This window comes from Hypanus sabinus, chromosome 9, assembly GCF_030144855.1.
Source record: "Hypanus sabinus isolate sHypSab1 chromosome 9, sHypSab1.hap1, whole genome shotgun sequence".
NCBI lineage: Eukaryota > Metazoa > Chordata > Chondrichthyes > Myliobatiformes > Dasyatidae > Hypanus > Hypanus sabinus.
This window is the reverse complement of record NC_082714.1, coordinates 10622623-10638888: the sequence shown is the minus strand read 5'-3', so window position 1 is coordinate 10638888 and position 16266 is coordinate 10622623. Positions and strand designations below refer to the sequence as shown.

Below are 16266 nucleotides of genomic sequence, written 5' to 3'. Positions count from 1 at the left end.
TTCATGAGAATGATTTCAGCAATGAAAGGGTTAACGTATGACCAGTGCTTGATGGCTCAGGGCCTGTACTTGCTAAACTTTAGAAGAATTGTGTGTGGGGGGGGGAGGGATCTCATTGAAACCTATTGAACATAGAAAGACCTAGATAGAGTGGACGTGGAGAGGTCGTTTCCTATAGTGGGTGAGTTAAGGTCCAGAGGGCACAGCTCAGAATAGAAGAACGTCCCTTTAGAACAGAAATGAAAAGGAATTTCTTTAGCCAGAGGGTGATGAATATGTGGAATTCATTGCCACAGACAACTGTGGAGACCATTGGGTATATTTAAAGCAGAGGTTGATAGGTTCTTGATTAGTCAGGGTATCAAAGGGTACAAAGTGAAGACAAGAGAATGGGGTTGAAAGGGATGATAGATCAGCCATGATGGAATAGCAGTGCAGACTTGATTGGACAAGTGGCCAGGATCTGCTGCCATGCCTTATGGTCTTAATCTGATCAACCTTTCTAGTTAGCTCCCCCTACTATGTGTTGCCTCAGTCACAGCACTGTAAACACTTTAAGCCACTTTTTATAATGCCTTTTATATTGTGAATACATGCTGCTGTTTATGTAATTATGCACATTTTATTCCATATCCATACTTTAAGCTCCAAATTTATTTTTGTATAATTCTTTATAATTGTCGAATGTTGCTGTTTTTGTTGCATGTCGTGCCAACACACCACAGCACATTACTAATACATGTAAACGTACACTCAGTAGCCACTTAATTAGATACCTGATGTGCCTAACAAAGTGGATACTGAACGTATGCTTGTGGTCTTCTGCGGTAGCCCATTCACTTCAAGGTTTGACGTGTTGTGCATGCAGAGATGTTCTTCTGCAAACCACTGTTATAACGCGTGGTTATTAGAGTTACTGTCACCTTCCTGTCAGTTTGAACTAGTCTGGCCATTCTCCTCTGACCTCTCTCATTAACAAGGTGTTTTCACCCACAGAACTGCTACTCACTGGAATTTTGTTTTGTTATTTTTGTTTTTTGCACCATTCTCTGTAAACTCTAGAAAAATCCCAAGAGATCAGCAGTCTCTAAACCACCCCGTCTGGCTGCAAGCATCACTCCGTGGTCAATGTCACTTAGGTCACATTTCCCCCTCATTCCAATGTTTGGTCTGAACAGCAACTGCACCTCTTGACCATGTCTGCACGCTTTTATGCATTGAGTGGCTGCCACATGATTGGCTGATTAGATATTTGCATGAATATACAGGTGTAGCTAATAAAGTGGCCAATGAGTATATTTGATGAATAAAGTTGATCCTGACCCTTAATCCTTAAAAAATCCCTTTAGCCCATCCGACCAAGGTCTCTATTTATCCACATTTGGCCAATATGCTTCTAAACTCTTGTTGTCTGTGCAGCTGTTTAAGTGTCTTTTAAACATTGTTAATGTACTTGCATCAAGGACTTCCTCTCGCAGCTTGCTATATATATGGAACATGTTCCGGTGTCTTTCCAGTGAGAGGAAGGAAGAAATAATTCCAGCATTCCGCACCGAGATCCTTCATCAGTCCGTGGGTGCTGCTCGACCTGAGCTCCTCCAGCATTTTGTTTGTGTGTTACTCTGGAATGTTGGTGCGTGGTTAAGGCCAGGTGGTTGAGGCATTGGTCTAGTGATCTGAAGGTCGCTAGTTCGAGCCTAGCTAAGGCAGCGTGTTGTGTCCTTAAGCAAGACACTTACCCACATGTCGCTCTGCGACCACACCGGTGCTAAGCTGTACCAGCCCTTGCCTTGCCCTTGGACAGCATCGGTGGCGTGGAGAGGGAAAGGCCTGCAGCTTGGGCAACTGCCGGTCTCCCATACAACCCTGCCCAGGCCTGCACCCTGGAAACTCCAGGCGCAGATCCATGGTCTCTCGAGACTAACAGATACCTATAAACTCAGCAGAGTTATGTGCGTTGCTGATTTTACCTTAGATTTTAAGCATTTGGATTTGTATCTGAAATTATTATGTGGAGAGCTGTTATTGCTGGGGATCATTATTTATCACCTCGTTATGTTTTATTCCAGGTTACAGAGAAGGCTTCCTGTGGAAACGAGGGCGTGACAACGGTCAGTTCTTAAGCAGGAAGTTCATTTTAACTGAGCGGGAAGGCGTCCTGAAGTATTTTAACAAACACGACGTAAGTTCTCAAGTTGACCACCTGTGGGGATTGAAAAGCCCTCGTCAGTAGCGTGATGAAACATTAAGTTAGTTGGGGTGCCATGGTGATATAGTGATGAGCACGGCACTGTTACAGCTCGGCCCATCGGAGTTTAGAATTCAATTCCAGCACTGTCTGTGTGGAGTTTGTACGTTTACCCCTTGACCGCGTGGGTTTCCTCCGGGTGCTCCAGTTTCCTCCCACAATCTGAAGATATATTGGTTAGTAGGCTAAGTTCAACGGTCGAAGTATATTTATTATCAAAGTATGTATACATTATACAGCCTTGAGATTCGTCCCCTAACAAAAAAAACCCAAAAAACATTAAAAAGACCATCATACACTCAATGTGCAGAGAAACAAAAACTCATGCAGACATTAAATGCAAGCAATTAGCATTCTGAGCAAAGAGAGTCCACCCCCAGGCCCGTGGTTCAGCACAGAGTGGAGCAGTGGACTGAAACGGCCTGTCCCTCACCTTGGGCCCTGACGCCCTGACCTTTCCAATCTTAAATTGTTCAAGCATCAGATTGAGTCACTTTGATACGCTCTGGAGCCTGGCCCGTTGCCTCGAATCGATCTGTACTCGCCCAGCACCTAAATCGGTTAATTGGTCATTGTCAGTTGTCCTGTGATTAGGCCAGTGTTGAATAGGTGGGTTGCGGGGCAGTACAGCTTGGTGGACCAGAAGGGTCTGTGCTAAATAAATAAATAGTTTAATATATATGGGCACAACGTGAAATTAGCCTCTACAACAAATTCCATCTACCCTGTCTATACCCCTCATAATTTTGTATACCTCAATCTAATCTCCTCTCAATCATTTACATTCAACATAACATCCCATCTCCTGTGCTTAATACATCAATTTATAAAAGTCAATGCGCCAAAAGCATTTTTACAACCCCATCTACCTGTGACACCATTTTAAACTAATTATGGACCTGTATTCACAGATCCCTTTGCACACTCCCGATAATGTATTGTTGTAATGAATCGATCTGTAGGAACAGTATGCGCTACTTCAGTACAGGTGAAAATTAAACCGGCTTACAAATTCAATAACCGAACATCAAAAAGCTGATTCTGGGAGAAATTGCAAAGCAATTTGCATCAAACAAAATGGAGCACCTTTATTTCATTAAACATCGCACGTAACAAGTAACGAAAGAACAATTGTGTTCAGTTCCTCATTATAGGAAGGAGGTGTTTGCTTCAGCGGACATTTACCACGATGTTGCCTGGACAGTTTCTGAGGATAGTTTGAGAAAGTTAGGGCTTTGGTTTTTGGAGTGAAGGAGGATGAGAGGTGACTTTTTAGACTTAGCATTAGAATCAGGCTTAATATCACTGGCTTATGTCAAGGTATTTGGTGTTTTGTGGCAGCAGTACATTGCAATACATCATAAGGAAATAAACCTATAAATTATAATAAGAAATAACAATTTAAAAATTAAATAAGTGGTGCAAAAATAGAGCTACAGAAAAGTAGTGAGATAGTTTTCATGGGTTCTTTGTCCATTCAGAAATTGGATGGCAGAGGGAAGAAGCTTTTCCTGTGTCTTCAGGCTTCTGAACCAGCTCCTTGACGGTAGCAATGAGGAGAGGGCATGTCCTGGGTGATAGTGTCCTTAAGGATGAATGTCACCTTTTTGAGGCATCGTCTTTTAGGACTGAGATGTCCTGGATGCTGGGGAGGTTAGTGCCTATGATGCAGCTGGCTGAGTTTACAGCTTTCTGCAGCTTTTTCCAACTGCCCCTTCATACCAGATGGTGATGCAACTAGTTAGAATGCTCTGTACAGGAAATCTGTAGAAATTTGGGAGTATTTTTGGTGACGTTACAAGTCTGGTCAAACTCCTAATGAAGTATAGCCTTCACTGTAATTACATCAATACGCTGGGCCCAAGATAGATCTTCAGAGATGTTGACACCCAGGAACTTGAAACTGCTCACCCATTCCACTTCTGATCCCTCGATGAGGACTAGTGTGTGTTTGCTCAGCTTCCCCTTCCTGAAGCCTACAAGCAATTCCCTGGTCTTACTGATGCTAAGTGCAAGGTTTTTGCTGCAACACCACTCAATCAGCAGATCTACCTTGCTCCTGAACGCCTCTTCGTCACCACCTGAGATGGTGCATAGTTCCCTGAAGGTGGAATCTCATGTGGATAGGGTGTTGAAGAAAGCTTTTGGCATGCTGGCTTTTATAAATCAGAGTATTGAGTTTAGGAGTTGGGATGTAATGTTAAAATTGTACAAGGCATTGGTAAAGCCGAATTTGGAGTATTGTGTACAGTTCTGGTCACCGAATTATAGGAAAGATGTCAACAAAATAGAGAGAGTACAGAGGAGATTTACTAGAAAGTTACCTGGGTTTCAGCACCTAAGTTACAGAGAAAGGTTGAACAAGTTAGGTCTTTATTCTTTGGAGCATAGAAGGTTGAGGGGGGACTTGATAGAGGTATTTAAAATTATGAGGGGGATAGATAGAGTTGACATGGATAGGCTTTTTCCATTGAGAGTAGGGGAGATTCAAACAAGAGGATATGATTTGAGAGTTAGGGGGTAGAAGTTTAAGGGTAACACGAGGGGGAATTTCTTTACTCAGAGAGTGGTAGCTGTGTGGAATGAGCTTCCAGTAGAAGTGGTAGAGGCAGGTTCGATATTGTCATTTAAAGTCAGATTGGATAGGTATATGGATAGGAAAGGAATGGAGGGTTATGGGCTGAGTGCGGGCCAGTGGGACTAGGTGAGTGTAAGCGTTGGCACGGACTAGAAGGGCCGAGATGGCCTGTTTCCGTGCTGTAACTGTTATATGGTTATATGAAATACTGCCAACTATAGTTGTGTCATCGGCTACACAGTCATGGGTGTAGAGAGGGTAGAGCTGTGGGCTAAGCACACATTCTTGAGGCGTGCCAGTGTTGATTGTAAGTGAGGAGGAGATGTTAGTTCTGATCTGTACAGACTGTGGTCTTCCGGTGAGAAAGTCAGGGATTTGTTTGCAGAGGGAGGTACGGAGGCCCAGGTTTTGGAGCTTGTTGATTAGAACCGAGGGTATGATTGTGTTGAACACTGAGCTGTAGTCACTGAACAGCAGTCTGGCGTATGTTATGCTATTGTCCAGGTGATCCAAGGTGGAGCGTAGAGCCGGTGAGTTTGCATCCACCGTAGACCTACTGTGCTGTTAGGCAAATTGCAATGGGTCCAGTTTCTTGCTTAGGCAGGAGTTGATTCTGGCCGTGGCCAACCTTTCAAAGCCCTTCATCACAGTAGATGTGAGTGCAGTGTGAAGGCAGCTCGCCCTGCTCTTCATGCCACTGGTATGCTTGTTGCCCTCTCGAAGCAGGTGGGAACCTCTGACTACAGCGGAGGGAGACTGAAGATGTCCATGAACTGGCTGGTTGGCACAGGTTTTCAGAGCCCTACCAGGTACACCATCAGGGCCTGTCACCTTGCAAGGGTTCACCCTTTTGAAAGATTTTCTGACGTCAGGTTACCAGACGCTGCAGGGATTCGCACAGGTCTAGTTCTATTCTCCCTTTTGAAGTGTGCATGAAAAGGGGGGTTGAGCTCATCTGGGAGTGAAGCATCACAGCTACTCGTGGTTTCGCTTTGCAGGAAGTAGTAAGTAACCTGCAAACCTGACGTGCATCTAATTCCATCCATATGGAATCGTTTTTCACTCTTAAAATAGCCTTCTGTAGGTTTTACCTGAATTTCTTGCATAGTTCTGGATCACCGGTCTTGAATGCTGCCGATTTTGCCCTCAGCAGGTTACGAATCTCCTGGTGTATCCAGGGCTTTTGGTTTGGGTATGACCCGTATGTTCTCTGAGGCAGACTCTCATCCACAGAAGTCTTAATGAAGTTGGTGACAGCTGTGACAGATTCAATCAGATTTGAAGGTGAATCCCTGAATATTGTCCAGTCCACTGGCTCAAAGCAGTCCGACAAGCACTCCTCTGCCTCCCTTGACCATACCTTCTTGATCCTCACCACTGGTGCTTGCAATGTTTAGTCTCTGCCTGTATTTCGGGTGTAGAAGTACAACTAGGTGATCGGACTTTCCAAAGTGCGGGCATGAGCTAGCACAGTAAATGTTCCTGATGGTGGTGTAACGGTGGCTCCTCTGGTTCCACAGGGGGTAGTTATTCAGGGACTTCTTCGGGTTGGTCTGGTGAGCTGTTTCCTGCCTGCTGATTACGGCGCTGGGCTCCTCCAGTCCCGCCCAATGGCGAGCTGAGGCAGAACGGACGCCACGACCAGAATGTCGGCAGAACACAGCCTCGGCAAATAGAAAGGACGGCATTTGACTGCGGGATGTACCATGCCGGGTGAGCAGGGCTGCGACAGAGCTGCCACGTCCGTGTTCCATGATGGGTTAATTATAAATCATACTGCACCTGCTCTGCCTTTAAGAGTCGGGCTGACCGGCCTCTGCGGTGAATGGTGAACACATCGAGCTGCGGCGCTGTGTCCGAGATGTCAGAGGATACCCATGTTTTCCTGAAGCCGCAGGCCCTGATGTCCCTCTGGTGCAGTAACCTTGCTCTGAGGTGTTTAGTTTTGTTTTCCAGGGACTGCACATTGATCAGCAGGAATGTCAGACTAAGGGTCTGAAGCCTGTATGTTTCAATCTCACTCACAGGCCAACACACTTCCCTGTTTCCTTTTTCTTAAAGGGGAACTGCCCGCGTCTGCATTCGGGGTCCCAGCGGTTTTGAGAAGCAGTTCAAAGCCTTGCACCCAATGAACTCGCTGAAACCCAGCAAACATTGAAAGGCCGGCATAGTCTGGATACAGAGACGAGGTTTCTAGTCGTGGGAGAGAAACCCAGCAAACATTGAAAGGCCGGCATAGTCTGGATACAGAGACGAGGTTTCTAGTCGTGGGAGAGAAACCCAGCAAACATTGAAAGGCCGGCATAGTCTGGACACAGAGACGAGGTTTCTAGTCGTGGGAGAGTTCCAGAACCAGAAAGTGCCGCTTTAGAGAATGAGGATGTCCCTTTAGAAGAGATACAAGCAGGAATTTTTTAGACAGAGGTTGGTGAATCTGTGGAATTCATTGCTACAGGCGTCTGTGGAGGCCGAATCATTTAGGTATATTTAAAGCATAAGTTGATAGCTTTTTGATAGGTAACATAATGTATTGTGGGTTATACGCAAAAGTTTGTAAACGTAAAAACTAATAGAAAGGAAAACACAAGAGCTGGGAATAATTCATGTACAGTCTTAGTTTTACTTTAAGTGAGAGGCAGTTGGTAGCATCATGATGCGTACTTTTACTTATAGCCCGTAACGCATTATGTAAACAACAAAGAATGTATTTACAATATTACTGAAATATTAAATATACAAGAGGAAGATAGCAGGAGAATGGTGGTTGAAAGGTAAAATAAATCAGCCATGATCGAATGGCACAGCAGGCTAGATGGGCCGAATGGCCTGAATCTGCTCCTCTGTGTTTTGGTTTAGTTGTGAAATTTATTTTCAAATAATTAATCTGGAATAAAATGCTACGTTTTGCAACGGTGACCCAGAATAAATCCATCTGGTGCACTGGCAGTCTTTCAAGAAGGAAATTTGAAGTTTGTACCTGGTCCTTACCTTTGTGATCCACCTCCAGATCCCTGGTACCGTGTTTGACCCAACGTACCCTCTGAGCTTGTCCAACAAGCCATTCAGTGGAAATTGAATCTTCAGTGAGGTTATTACCCTTGGACCATCAGTCTCCTGAACCACTGTGGATAACTTCACTCACCTCAACGCTGAACTGATTACTTAACCTACGGACTCCACAAATCATGTTTATTTACTTATCCCTTTCTTTTCTTGCAATTGCACAATTTGCCTTTTATGTAGATTGGCTCTCGGTCTTTCAGTGATTCTGTTGGTCCATTGTGGATGCTGGCACGAAACTTGAGTTCCAGAGCAGCGAAACTCGGTTTTTTATTATGTATCCTAGTGTACTGTTGCTGCAAAATAAAATTCACGACATGCAGTATGCCAGTGATATTAAACCTGATTTTGATTCTGATTCTTAAGAATCTCGGCCAGAAGTGTGAGCGATTAATCTCCGTCCACAGATGGTCTCAGACCTGCTGAGTTCCTCCAGCATTATGGATGTGTGCTGCTCAAGATTTCCAGCGTCTATGGAATCTCTTCCGGAGCCAGGCCCAGGATTATAAATGATGCACTTTATAAATAAGTTCAAGTTCCTAATAGGGCACATTACATTTTTATGGGACTAGGCGGGATAATGGTTTAGCACAGAGTAGATAGGCCAAATGGCCTGTTTCAGTGCTATTGTGCTGTATGACTGTGACAGTATAGATACTTGGATGGGAGGGGTGTGGAGGGCTATGGTCCAGGTGCAGGTCGACGGGACTAGGCTGCATAATAGCTTGGCACAGACTAGATGGGCCGAAGGGCCTGTTTCTGTGCCGTAGCATGCTGCCGTGTTCTATACCTGATCATAATCTCGAGCAGAAAGCCGTCTCTTGAGTAGAGTTTGCAGAAAGTTATGTGGCTGTTCCTGAGCAGGCAGGATTGGAGACGATTTTGAATCTGTGCCCACTGTCTCAGACTCAGAGGGTGTAGAAATCCCTCCTGCTTTGCATGCACTGGGCAGTTTCATTGCTGAATCCTGTTTCTGAAAGGTAAACAATAGCAAGCTGCAAGCATTTCTGTATTTGTTGTATGTACAAGATACACAAATTCCTCCCCCTCCATTTTTGCATCTCCCTGTGATAAGCAGTTCATTTGCCTGCGAGCCCTAACTGGACCCACCTGTGCCACTGAGCCTGGAAGCCAGGCTCTCATTTGTAGACGAGGATCAAAAATGCTGCATGTAGTCACAGAAACTGGCCCTTTGGCCCAAAGAATAACCGAGCAGAGTCAATGGGCTGAATGCTCCTATGCCTTATGGTCGAACTCATTCATTCCAACCAAGGTGTCTGTTGAACTAGTCCCACGTAAGTCCCATTTACCTACGTTTGACCCATAACCCTCAGAGTACACCTTATCATTCTAGGGAACCGCTCCATTAGTCTTACCACAGCAGGGAGGAAGCTGTCCTTGACCCTGGTGATACGTGCTTGCTGGCTTTTACACACTTTTTCCCAACGGGGGAAGGTAGAAGGTCCAGATTATTCTGGCTGCAGTGGAAAGTGTGGATAGTCTGTGGATTGGAAGCTGGTTTCCTGTGCTGTGCTGAGCTGTGTCCACAACTCTCTGCAGTTTCTCACAGTCATGTGCAAAACATCTGCCTTACCAAGCCCTGAGTTTATCTTGGACTCCATTGTATTTCTTTGAGTTCCTGTAAATGACCGTAAGAGAGTAAGAGAGTACGGTATACATACATATTTTGATAATAAATTTACTTTGAACTTTACTGCATCCAGGTAGAAACACTTTTGATGGCCTATCAATGAAAACTGGAAAGAAGTGGTGCATTATGTTTGAATGCATATGTTTGATTTTAAAAATAATTGGATCTAGGGAAGTTTCGGGCTGAGACCCTTCATCAGGATTGTTGCATTGTCCTAATGAAGGGTGTTGGTCTGAAATGGCAACTGTTTATTCATTTCCATTGACGCTGCCTGAGCTGCTGAGTTCCTCCAGCATTTTGTGTGTGTGGCTCTGGATTTCCAGCATCGGCAAGAATCTCCTGCATTTATGAATATGGGAAAGTCTGTTCAACCCTAGCACCAGTGTGTCAGATTTTAGATGCTCCATGAACCTGTGCTTAACTTCTTTATTTTATCTGTCCTTCAGGCTAAAGAACCAAAAGCCATTCTAAGGCTCGAACAGATTAATGCCACCTTCCAGCCAGTAAAGATAGGGAATCCAAATGGGTTGCAAATTACATATTTAAAAGACAACAGCACAAGGAACATATTTGTCTATCACGAGGATGGAAAGGTAGGCTAATGGAATTTTGCAAATAAAATAATTATAATCATGATACAAGAGGTCTGAAATTATATTTATGCTGAGCTTCAAGCGGACTTTCATAATCACAAAAATTTCCGAGGAAGCAACACTTCAGAAAAATTTGCTGTCCAGTGTAATTTTAAAACAGATCCGGGGGCAGCACGATAGCGTAGCGGTTAGTGTAACCCTATTACAACGCCAGCGACCTGGGTTCAATTCCGCCTTTATCTGTGAGGAGTTTCTATGTTCTCCTCATAATTGTGAGTGTTTCCGGTTGCCTCCCACAGTCCAAAGGCGTACATTTAGGGTTAGTAAGTTTTAAGTTGTTTCGTTGGTGTCGGAAGTGTGGCAACATTTGTCGGCTGCTGCTAGTACATCTGTCACTGATGCATTTCACTGTATGTTTCAATGAGCACGTGACAAAATAAAGCTAATCTTTATCTCTGTACAGTGAGCTGTTTACATTGCATGCATTTTGAATTATATTTTATTAACTTATTTATGGTAATAATTTGTTGTATGTTCTGTGGGTGGAGTATGTTTAGTGGGAGTGCCGTGATCCGGAAGAACATTGGTTGTATGTACGTACAGTCAGATAACAATACAGTAAACTTGAACTTCATATTGGCTGTTTCCACTAGCTGTGTGATCAGAGACGGCACAGTAGTCTAATAATACGACAGTATTACTGTTACTAGCACTGTCAAGAATGTGTACTGGGAGGTAACAGGGTGTTCAGACGTCTCACAGCCCAGGGAGAGAAGCTGTCCTTGTTCTTATACAGTGATACCTCCTGCCTTGCTGGTAGGAGGTCAAAGAAACTGTGGGACAGATGGGAGGGGTTCTTGACGATGTTGAGGGCTCTGTGAATGTTCTGCACCTTAAAGCAATGACTTGTGATTTTCCAAAGCCTTGAAGGTCCAAATGAGTTGCACAATTCTGAGCCACCATTCATTACCACACCACCATTACACTCCTGACTCCGAGTGGATAGCTTCGCTCACCTCAACTCAGAACTAACTCCACAACCTACAGACTCGCTTTCAAGGACTCTACAACTCACTTTCTCTTCTTCCCTTTGCACATTGGTTATTTTATTTTTTAATTTATTCATTTACGGGATATGGGCGTCACCAGCTAAACCAGCATTTATTGCCCATCCCTAGTTGCCCTTGAGAAGGTGACGATGAGCTGCCTTCTTGAACCGCTGCAGTCCCTGAGGTGTAACTACACCCACAGTGCTGTTAGGGAGGGAATTCCATGATTATGACCCAGCGACAATGAAGGAAAGGCATTATGTTTCCAAGTCAGGATGGTGAGTGACCCCGATGAGTTATTAACTTCAAACTTTCTGCATAATCACCTCAAAGAGTTGAACTGCACGTGCCTGTAACAAGAGCTGTATAACTCATCTCCTTTCACCTTAGGCCACAAACTTATCAATCACCCCTGCTGTGGACACTTTCTGGAGGTCCAAGATCTGTATGCTCCGCGACCGCTGGACTAAGTGTGTAAATGTAGGAGGGGACTATGTTGAAAAATAAATGTGCTAAGTTTTCTAAAACAGACTCCTTCTGCCTTAGACCACAAACTTATCAATCACCCCTCGTAGAATAGAACTTTATTGCCATTGCTCAAGACAACGAGATTACGGTGCTAATTCGATCCATGCAAACCAGATCTCTACAAAGCATGTGGTGCAGCTTTTTTTTTATTTTTTAAACATTTTTAATTGAGTTTTCAAATAATTACAGAAATAAAATATATGAAAAAAAATACATATACCCTTCCCCCCTCCCCTTAACCCCTCCCCCCTAACATCCCTATAGAAAAAAAAAGAAAGAAAGTAAGGAAAAAGAAAGAAGGAGTGCCTGGATATTGGAAGATCCCCACATGCTCCATGGAGTTCGTAATAATTTTAGTATATATATTTATTTCTTTCCCCAAATAACCAATTATTTCATCTTTGGAGCACCTATATATTTAATCCTGTCTTTTGTAAATAAGGGCTCCAAATTTTCAAAAATGTTTCATATTTATCTCTTAAATTATAAGTAATTTTTTCAAGTGGAATACAGCCATAAATTTCCTTCTTCCAACGATCTATACTTAAGTATGTATCCGATTTCCAAGTAACTGCAATAGCCTTTTTGGCTACTGCCAGTGCAATTTTTATAAATTCTTTCTGATATTTATTCAATTTGGGTTTCGGTTTTATCCCTTCAATATCGCCTAGTAAAAATAATATTGGATTATGTGGAAGTTGTGTTCCAATAATTTGTTCCAATAAAACTGCAGCTCATCTTTTAAAAAACCATATATACATGCAACAAGTGACTTTGATAGTCCATGACGCTCAAAGGCCAGAGGCAAGCTGAGTGTAGCTTTATTCAGCTGCACAACAGCCCTCAGGAAGAAGCTGTTTATCAGTCTCTCTGTCTTGGCTAAGATGTTTCTGTATCTCCTACCAGGTGGCAGGAGATTGATCAGACCATGTCCGGAATGGGATGGGTTTTCAATGATGCTATGAGTGCCGTAGACTTTGAGAGTTGTAGATTCGTAGTTAAGTCCCAGTGATGTGCTGTGCCATCCTAATCCCTCATTGGAGATAACTAGGACCAATGGGCACAACATCAGAATAGAGAGATGGCCCTTTAGAACAGAGATGAAGAGGAATCTTTTCAGCCAGCAGTTGGTGAATCTGTGGGACCCATTGCCACAGACGGATGTGAGAGCCCAGTCATTTGAGTAAATTTGAAGCAGAGGTTAGTAGGTTCTTGATTAGTCAGAGCATCAAAGGTTATGGGGAGAAGTCAGGAGAATGGGGTTGAGAGAGATAATAAATCACCTATGATGGAATAGCAGAGCAGATTTGATGGGCTGAATGGCCTAATTTGCTCGTATGTCTCATGGTCTTTTGTTTGACTGCCTTGTTTATGATGAGGCTAAAAATGCTTGTGCTTTCTTTCCCTGACAGGAGATTGTTGACTGGTTCAACGCAATCCGAGCAGCACGTTTCCATTACTTACAAGTGGCTTTCCCAGGAGCCAGTGATGCTGATGTAAGTTTTTTTAAATTTATTCCCTGAAGTCTAGTTCACTGTCGTCTGCACAAGTACATGTATGCATAAGTGTGATGAGAAACTCACTTGCAGAAAAACACAGGGACAGAAAGACAACATTCCCAAGAAAAGCACCAATTAACAAATTGCTTAAAATTATACACAGAACAAAAAATTGTCAAAGTGGTCATAAAATACGGCTATAATGAGATAGTGATTAGAGTGATTCAAGAGCCAAGTGGTTGGGAGGGAAGTGGCCATTCTCAAACGTGGTAGTGTGAGACTTCAGGATGTGGAGATCTTTGTTAAATCTGGCACTTATTCTCATCGTAACTGTCTTTCAACTGATTGACACTTTTGATAGCCGTGAAGAGTCAACTGCTACCACGATTAGTGGGTTGGACTGAGGTGTGGAGTTACATAGGCCGGGCAGGGTACCAACAGTAGCTTTCCTGGTGTGAAAGTATCTGGACAGATTGCATCACGGTCTGGTACAGCAATTCGATTGTGCAGAAGCTGCGGAGAGCAGTGAACTCAGATTGATACATCATGAGAGAGAGAGAGCGAGAGAGAGAGTGTATGTGTGTGTGTCAGTCAGCGTATATACGCACGCACACACCCACACACACACACATATATGTATGTACACACACACCGATACTCACACTCACACACACACACACACACACACACACACACACACTCTCTCACATCTGGTTTTCCCCTGTGATAGACAAACTAGTATAGTTTTCACTGTACCATCTGATGTCCAGCAATTTTTTCTAGGATATAGTTGTACCGACCTTTAAACGCACTATAAGATCCCTCTCACGCAGCCCTTCTTTACACACCACCACTCTGTGTAAAGAACTTACCCCTAACATTCCCCCTATCCTTTGCTCCAATCACCTTAAAGTTATGTCCTCTCGTATTCGTCATTTCTGCACTGGGAAAATGACTCTGGCTGTCCACCCGATCTATGCTGCTTATCATCTTGTATGCCTCTATCAGGTCTCCCCTCATCCAATTTTCTACTGTGTTGTCATCACTTAACTAGTTAAACCTAATTATCTGGCCGAAGCTTGAGTTCTGCCACTCATTTGCCGTGTCGTATGACGTGAGTGATCATGGTTTCATGACCATGATCGTTCTTGGCAAATCTTTGTAGTAAATTTTTCTACAGAAGTGGTTCGCCTTCTTCTGGGCAGTGTCTTTACATTTTGGTGACCACTGCCATTATCAATACTCTTCAGAGACTGTCTGCCTGCTGTCAGTGGTCACATAACCAGGACTTGTGATATTTACCAGCTGCTTGTGCGACCATCCACCACCTGCTCCCGTGGCTTCACATGCCCCTGGTCGGGGTAGGGCAGAGGGGAGGACTAGGCAGGTGTTACACCTTGCCCAACGGTGACCTGCAGGCTAACAGAGGGAAAGAGCACCTTATACCTCCTTTGGTAGAGACGCATCTCCACCCTACTCCTCATTATATAAATTAAACAGCTCAAATAATTGTGAAATTAAAACTAAAATACAGAGTATCTCTCAACCCCATTCTCCTGCCTTTTCCTCATAACCTTTAACACACTTACTAGGAGTTACCCTTACCCTTATCAATGTCCACATTAAATATACCCAAAAGTTAGGTGCATAAGTTTGTAAGAGTCCAAGTGTGGAGTTTAGGGGAGATGTCAGGGGTAGGTTTTTTTTAAACACAGAGAGTGGAAAATGCCTAGAATTCCCTGCTGGCAGTGGTGATAGAGACAGATACAACTGGGACTCCTAAGAGAATTTTAGATAGGCACATGGATATAAGGTAAATGGAGGGAAAAGTTAGGTATGTAGGTCGGCAGAACATTGTAGGCTGAAGGAACTATAACCTGATGTAGTATGTTCGGAAAAAAATACATCTAGCGATACAGCATGGATTGGATGGGCCAATGGGTCTATCTCTGTGCTGCTGCAGTGCTCTATGTCTCTATAGTGGACATCCAAAATAAAATCAGAAAATTCTGGAAACACTCAGGAGGTCAGTCAGCATCTGTGGAGAAAGAAACTTAATATGTCAACACGATCTTTTACAGCAGTCTCACATTCCTGCGGCTTCTTGATACTAAAGGGCGATAAGACATGAGGAATGCTGCAGAAATCTATCGACCTTCCATCTCCTGGAAGAATATTAATGCTGATTTTCTTTGTTTAATCTCAGCTGGTGCCAAAACTGACCAGGAATTATGGGAAGGAAGGATATATGGAGAAAACGGGTCCGAAGGTTGGTGAGACTTCCCATGCCATTGTATCTTGGGATGTATTTGGGACATTTAATAGTTTGCACACAGCTAGATTATACATTTCTGAAGCCTCTATTGTTTGCATGTCTCCATGCAGTGAATTATCAGATCAGGAAACAGCCTCTGTATTTTTTCACTCAACATTTTAGGAACAGCTTCCTCCCGTCGCATTTCTGAACGGTCCATGAACACTCCCTCACTCTCTGCCCTAGTTATTTATTTTCATATTTCTTTCGTAACTTGTGATTTTTTTTTTATGTATTACACTGTACCGCAAGTGCAAAACAAGTTTCACAATGTACAGTACTATGCAAAAGCCTCGGGCACTTATATATAGGCTGGATGGCTAAGACTTTTGCACAGTATTGTATTTGTCAATATGGAACCAACATCATCAAGACAGCTCTTCACTGGAAGCACCAGGAGGGCGGAAGAGATGCGAGAGACCAAAGGCAACTTGGTGTCATACTGTAGAGGCAGAAATGAGGACCCTGAACCACACCTGGGGCACAATAGAGAAGATGGCCAGAGATGGGGGACCTTCATTGCTGCCCTAAGTGCCAGTGGTGTAACAGGCAGTAACTGGTCATTATAATTCGTCCCACGATTCGACTAGAACTAAATTGGGTGTTTGTTGGGCAATGGGCCTGTTCCACACCGTATCTCAATAAATAAAAAAAAAGGATTAGGCCATTCAGAATTACTTCACCATTCCATCATGGCTGATTTATTACCCCTCTTGACCCCATTCTCCTGCCTTCTCCCCATAATC

At 43.6% G+C, this 16266-nt stretch overlaps 1 protein-coding gene across 1 annotated transcript in view; it reads left to right on the top strand.

The window, feature by feature from the left end:
- LOC132399084 (arf-GAP with dual PH domain-containing protein 1-like) overlaps positions 1 to 16266 on the top strand; it is a 169803-nt gene that overhangs the window by 141265 nt on the left and 12272 nt on the right. Inside the window, exons 7-10 of the mRNA XM_059979040.1 lie at positions 2070 to 2182; positions 9984 to 10130; positions 13120 to 13203; positions 15413 to 15475. Coding sequence (XP_059835023.1) covers positions 2070 to 2182; positions 9984 to 10130; positions 13120 to 13203; positions 15413 to 15475 — 407 coding nt within the window. The remainder of the gene's footprint in view (positions 1 to 2069; positions 2183 to 9983; positions 10131 to 13119; positions 13204 to 15412; positions 15476 to 16266) is intronic.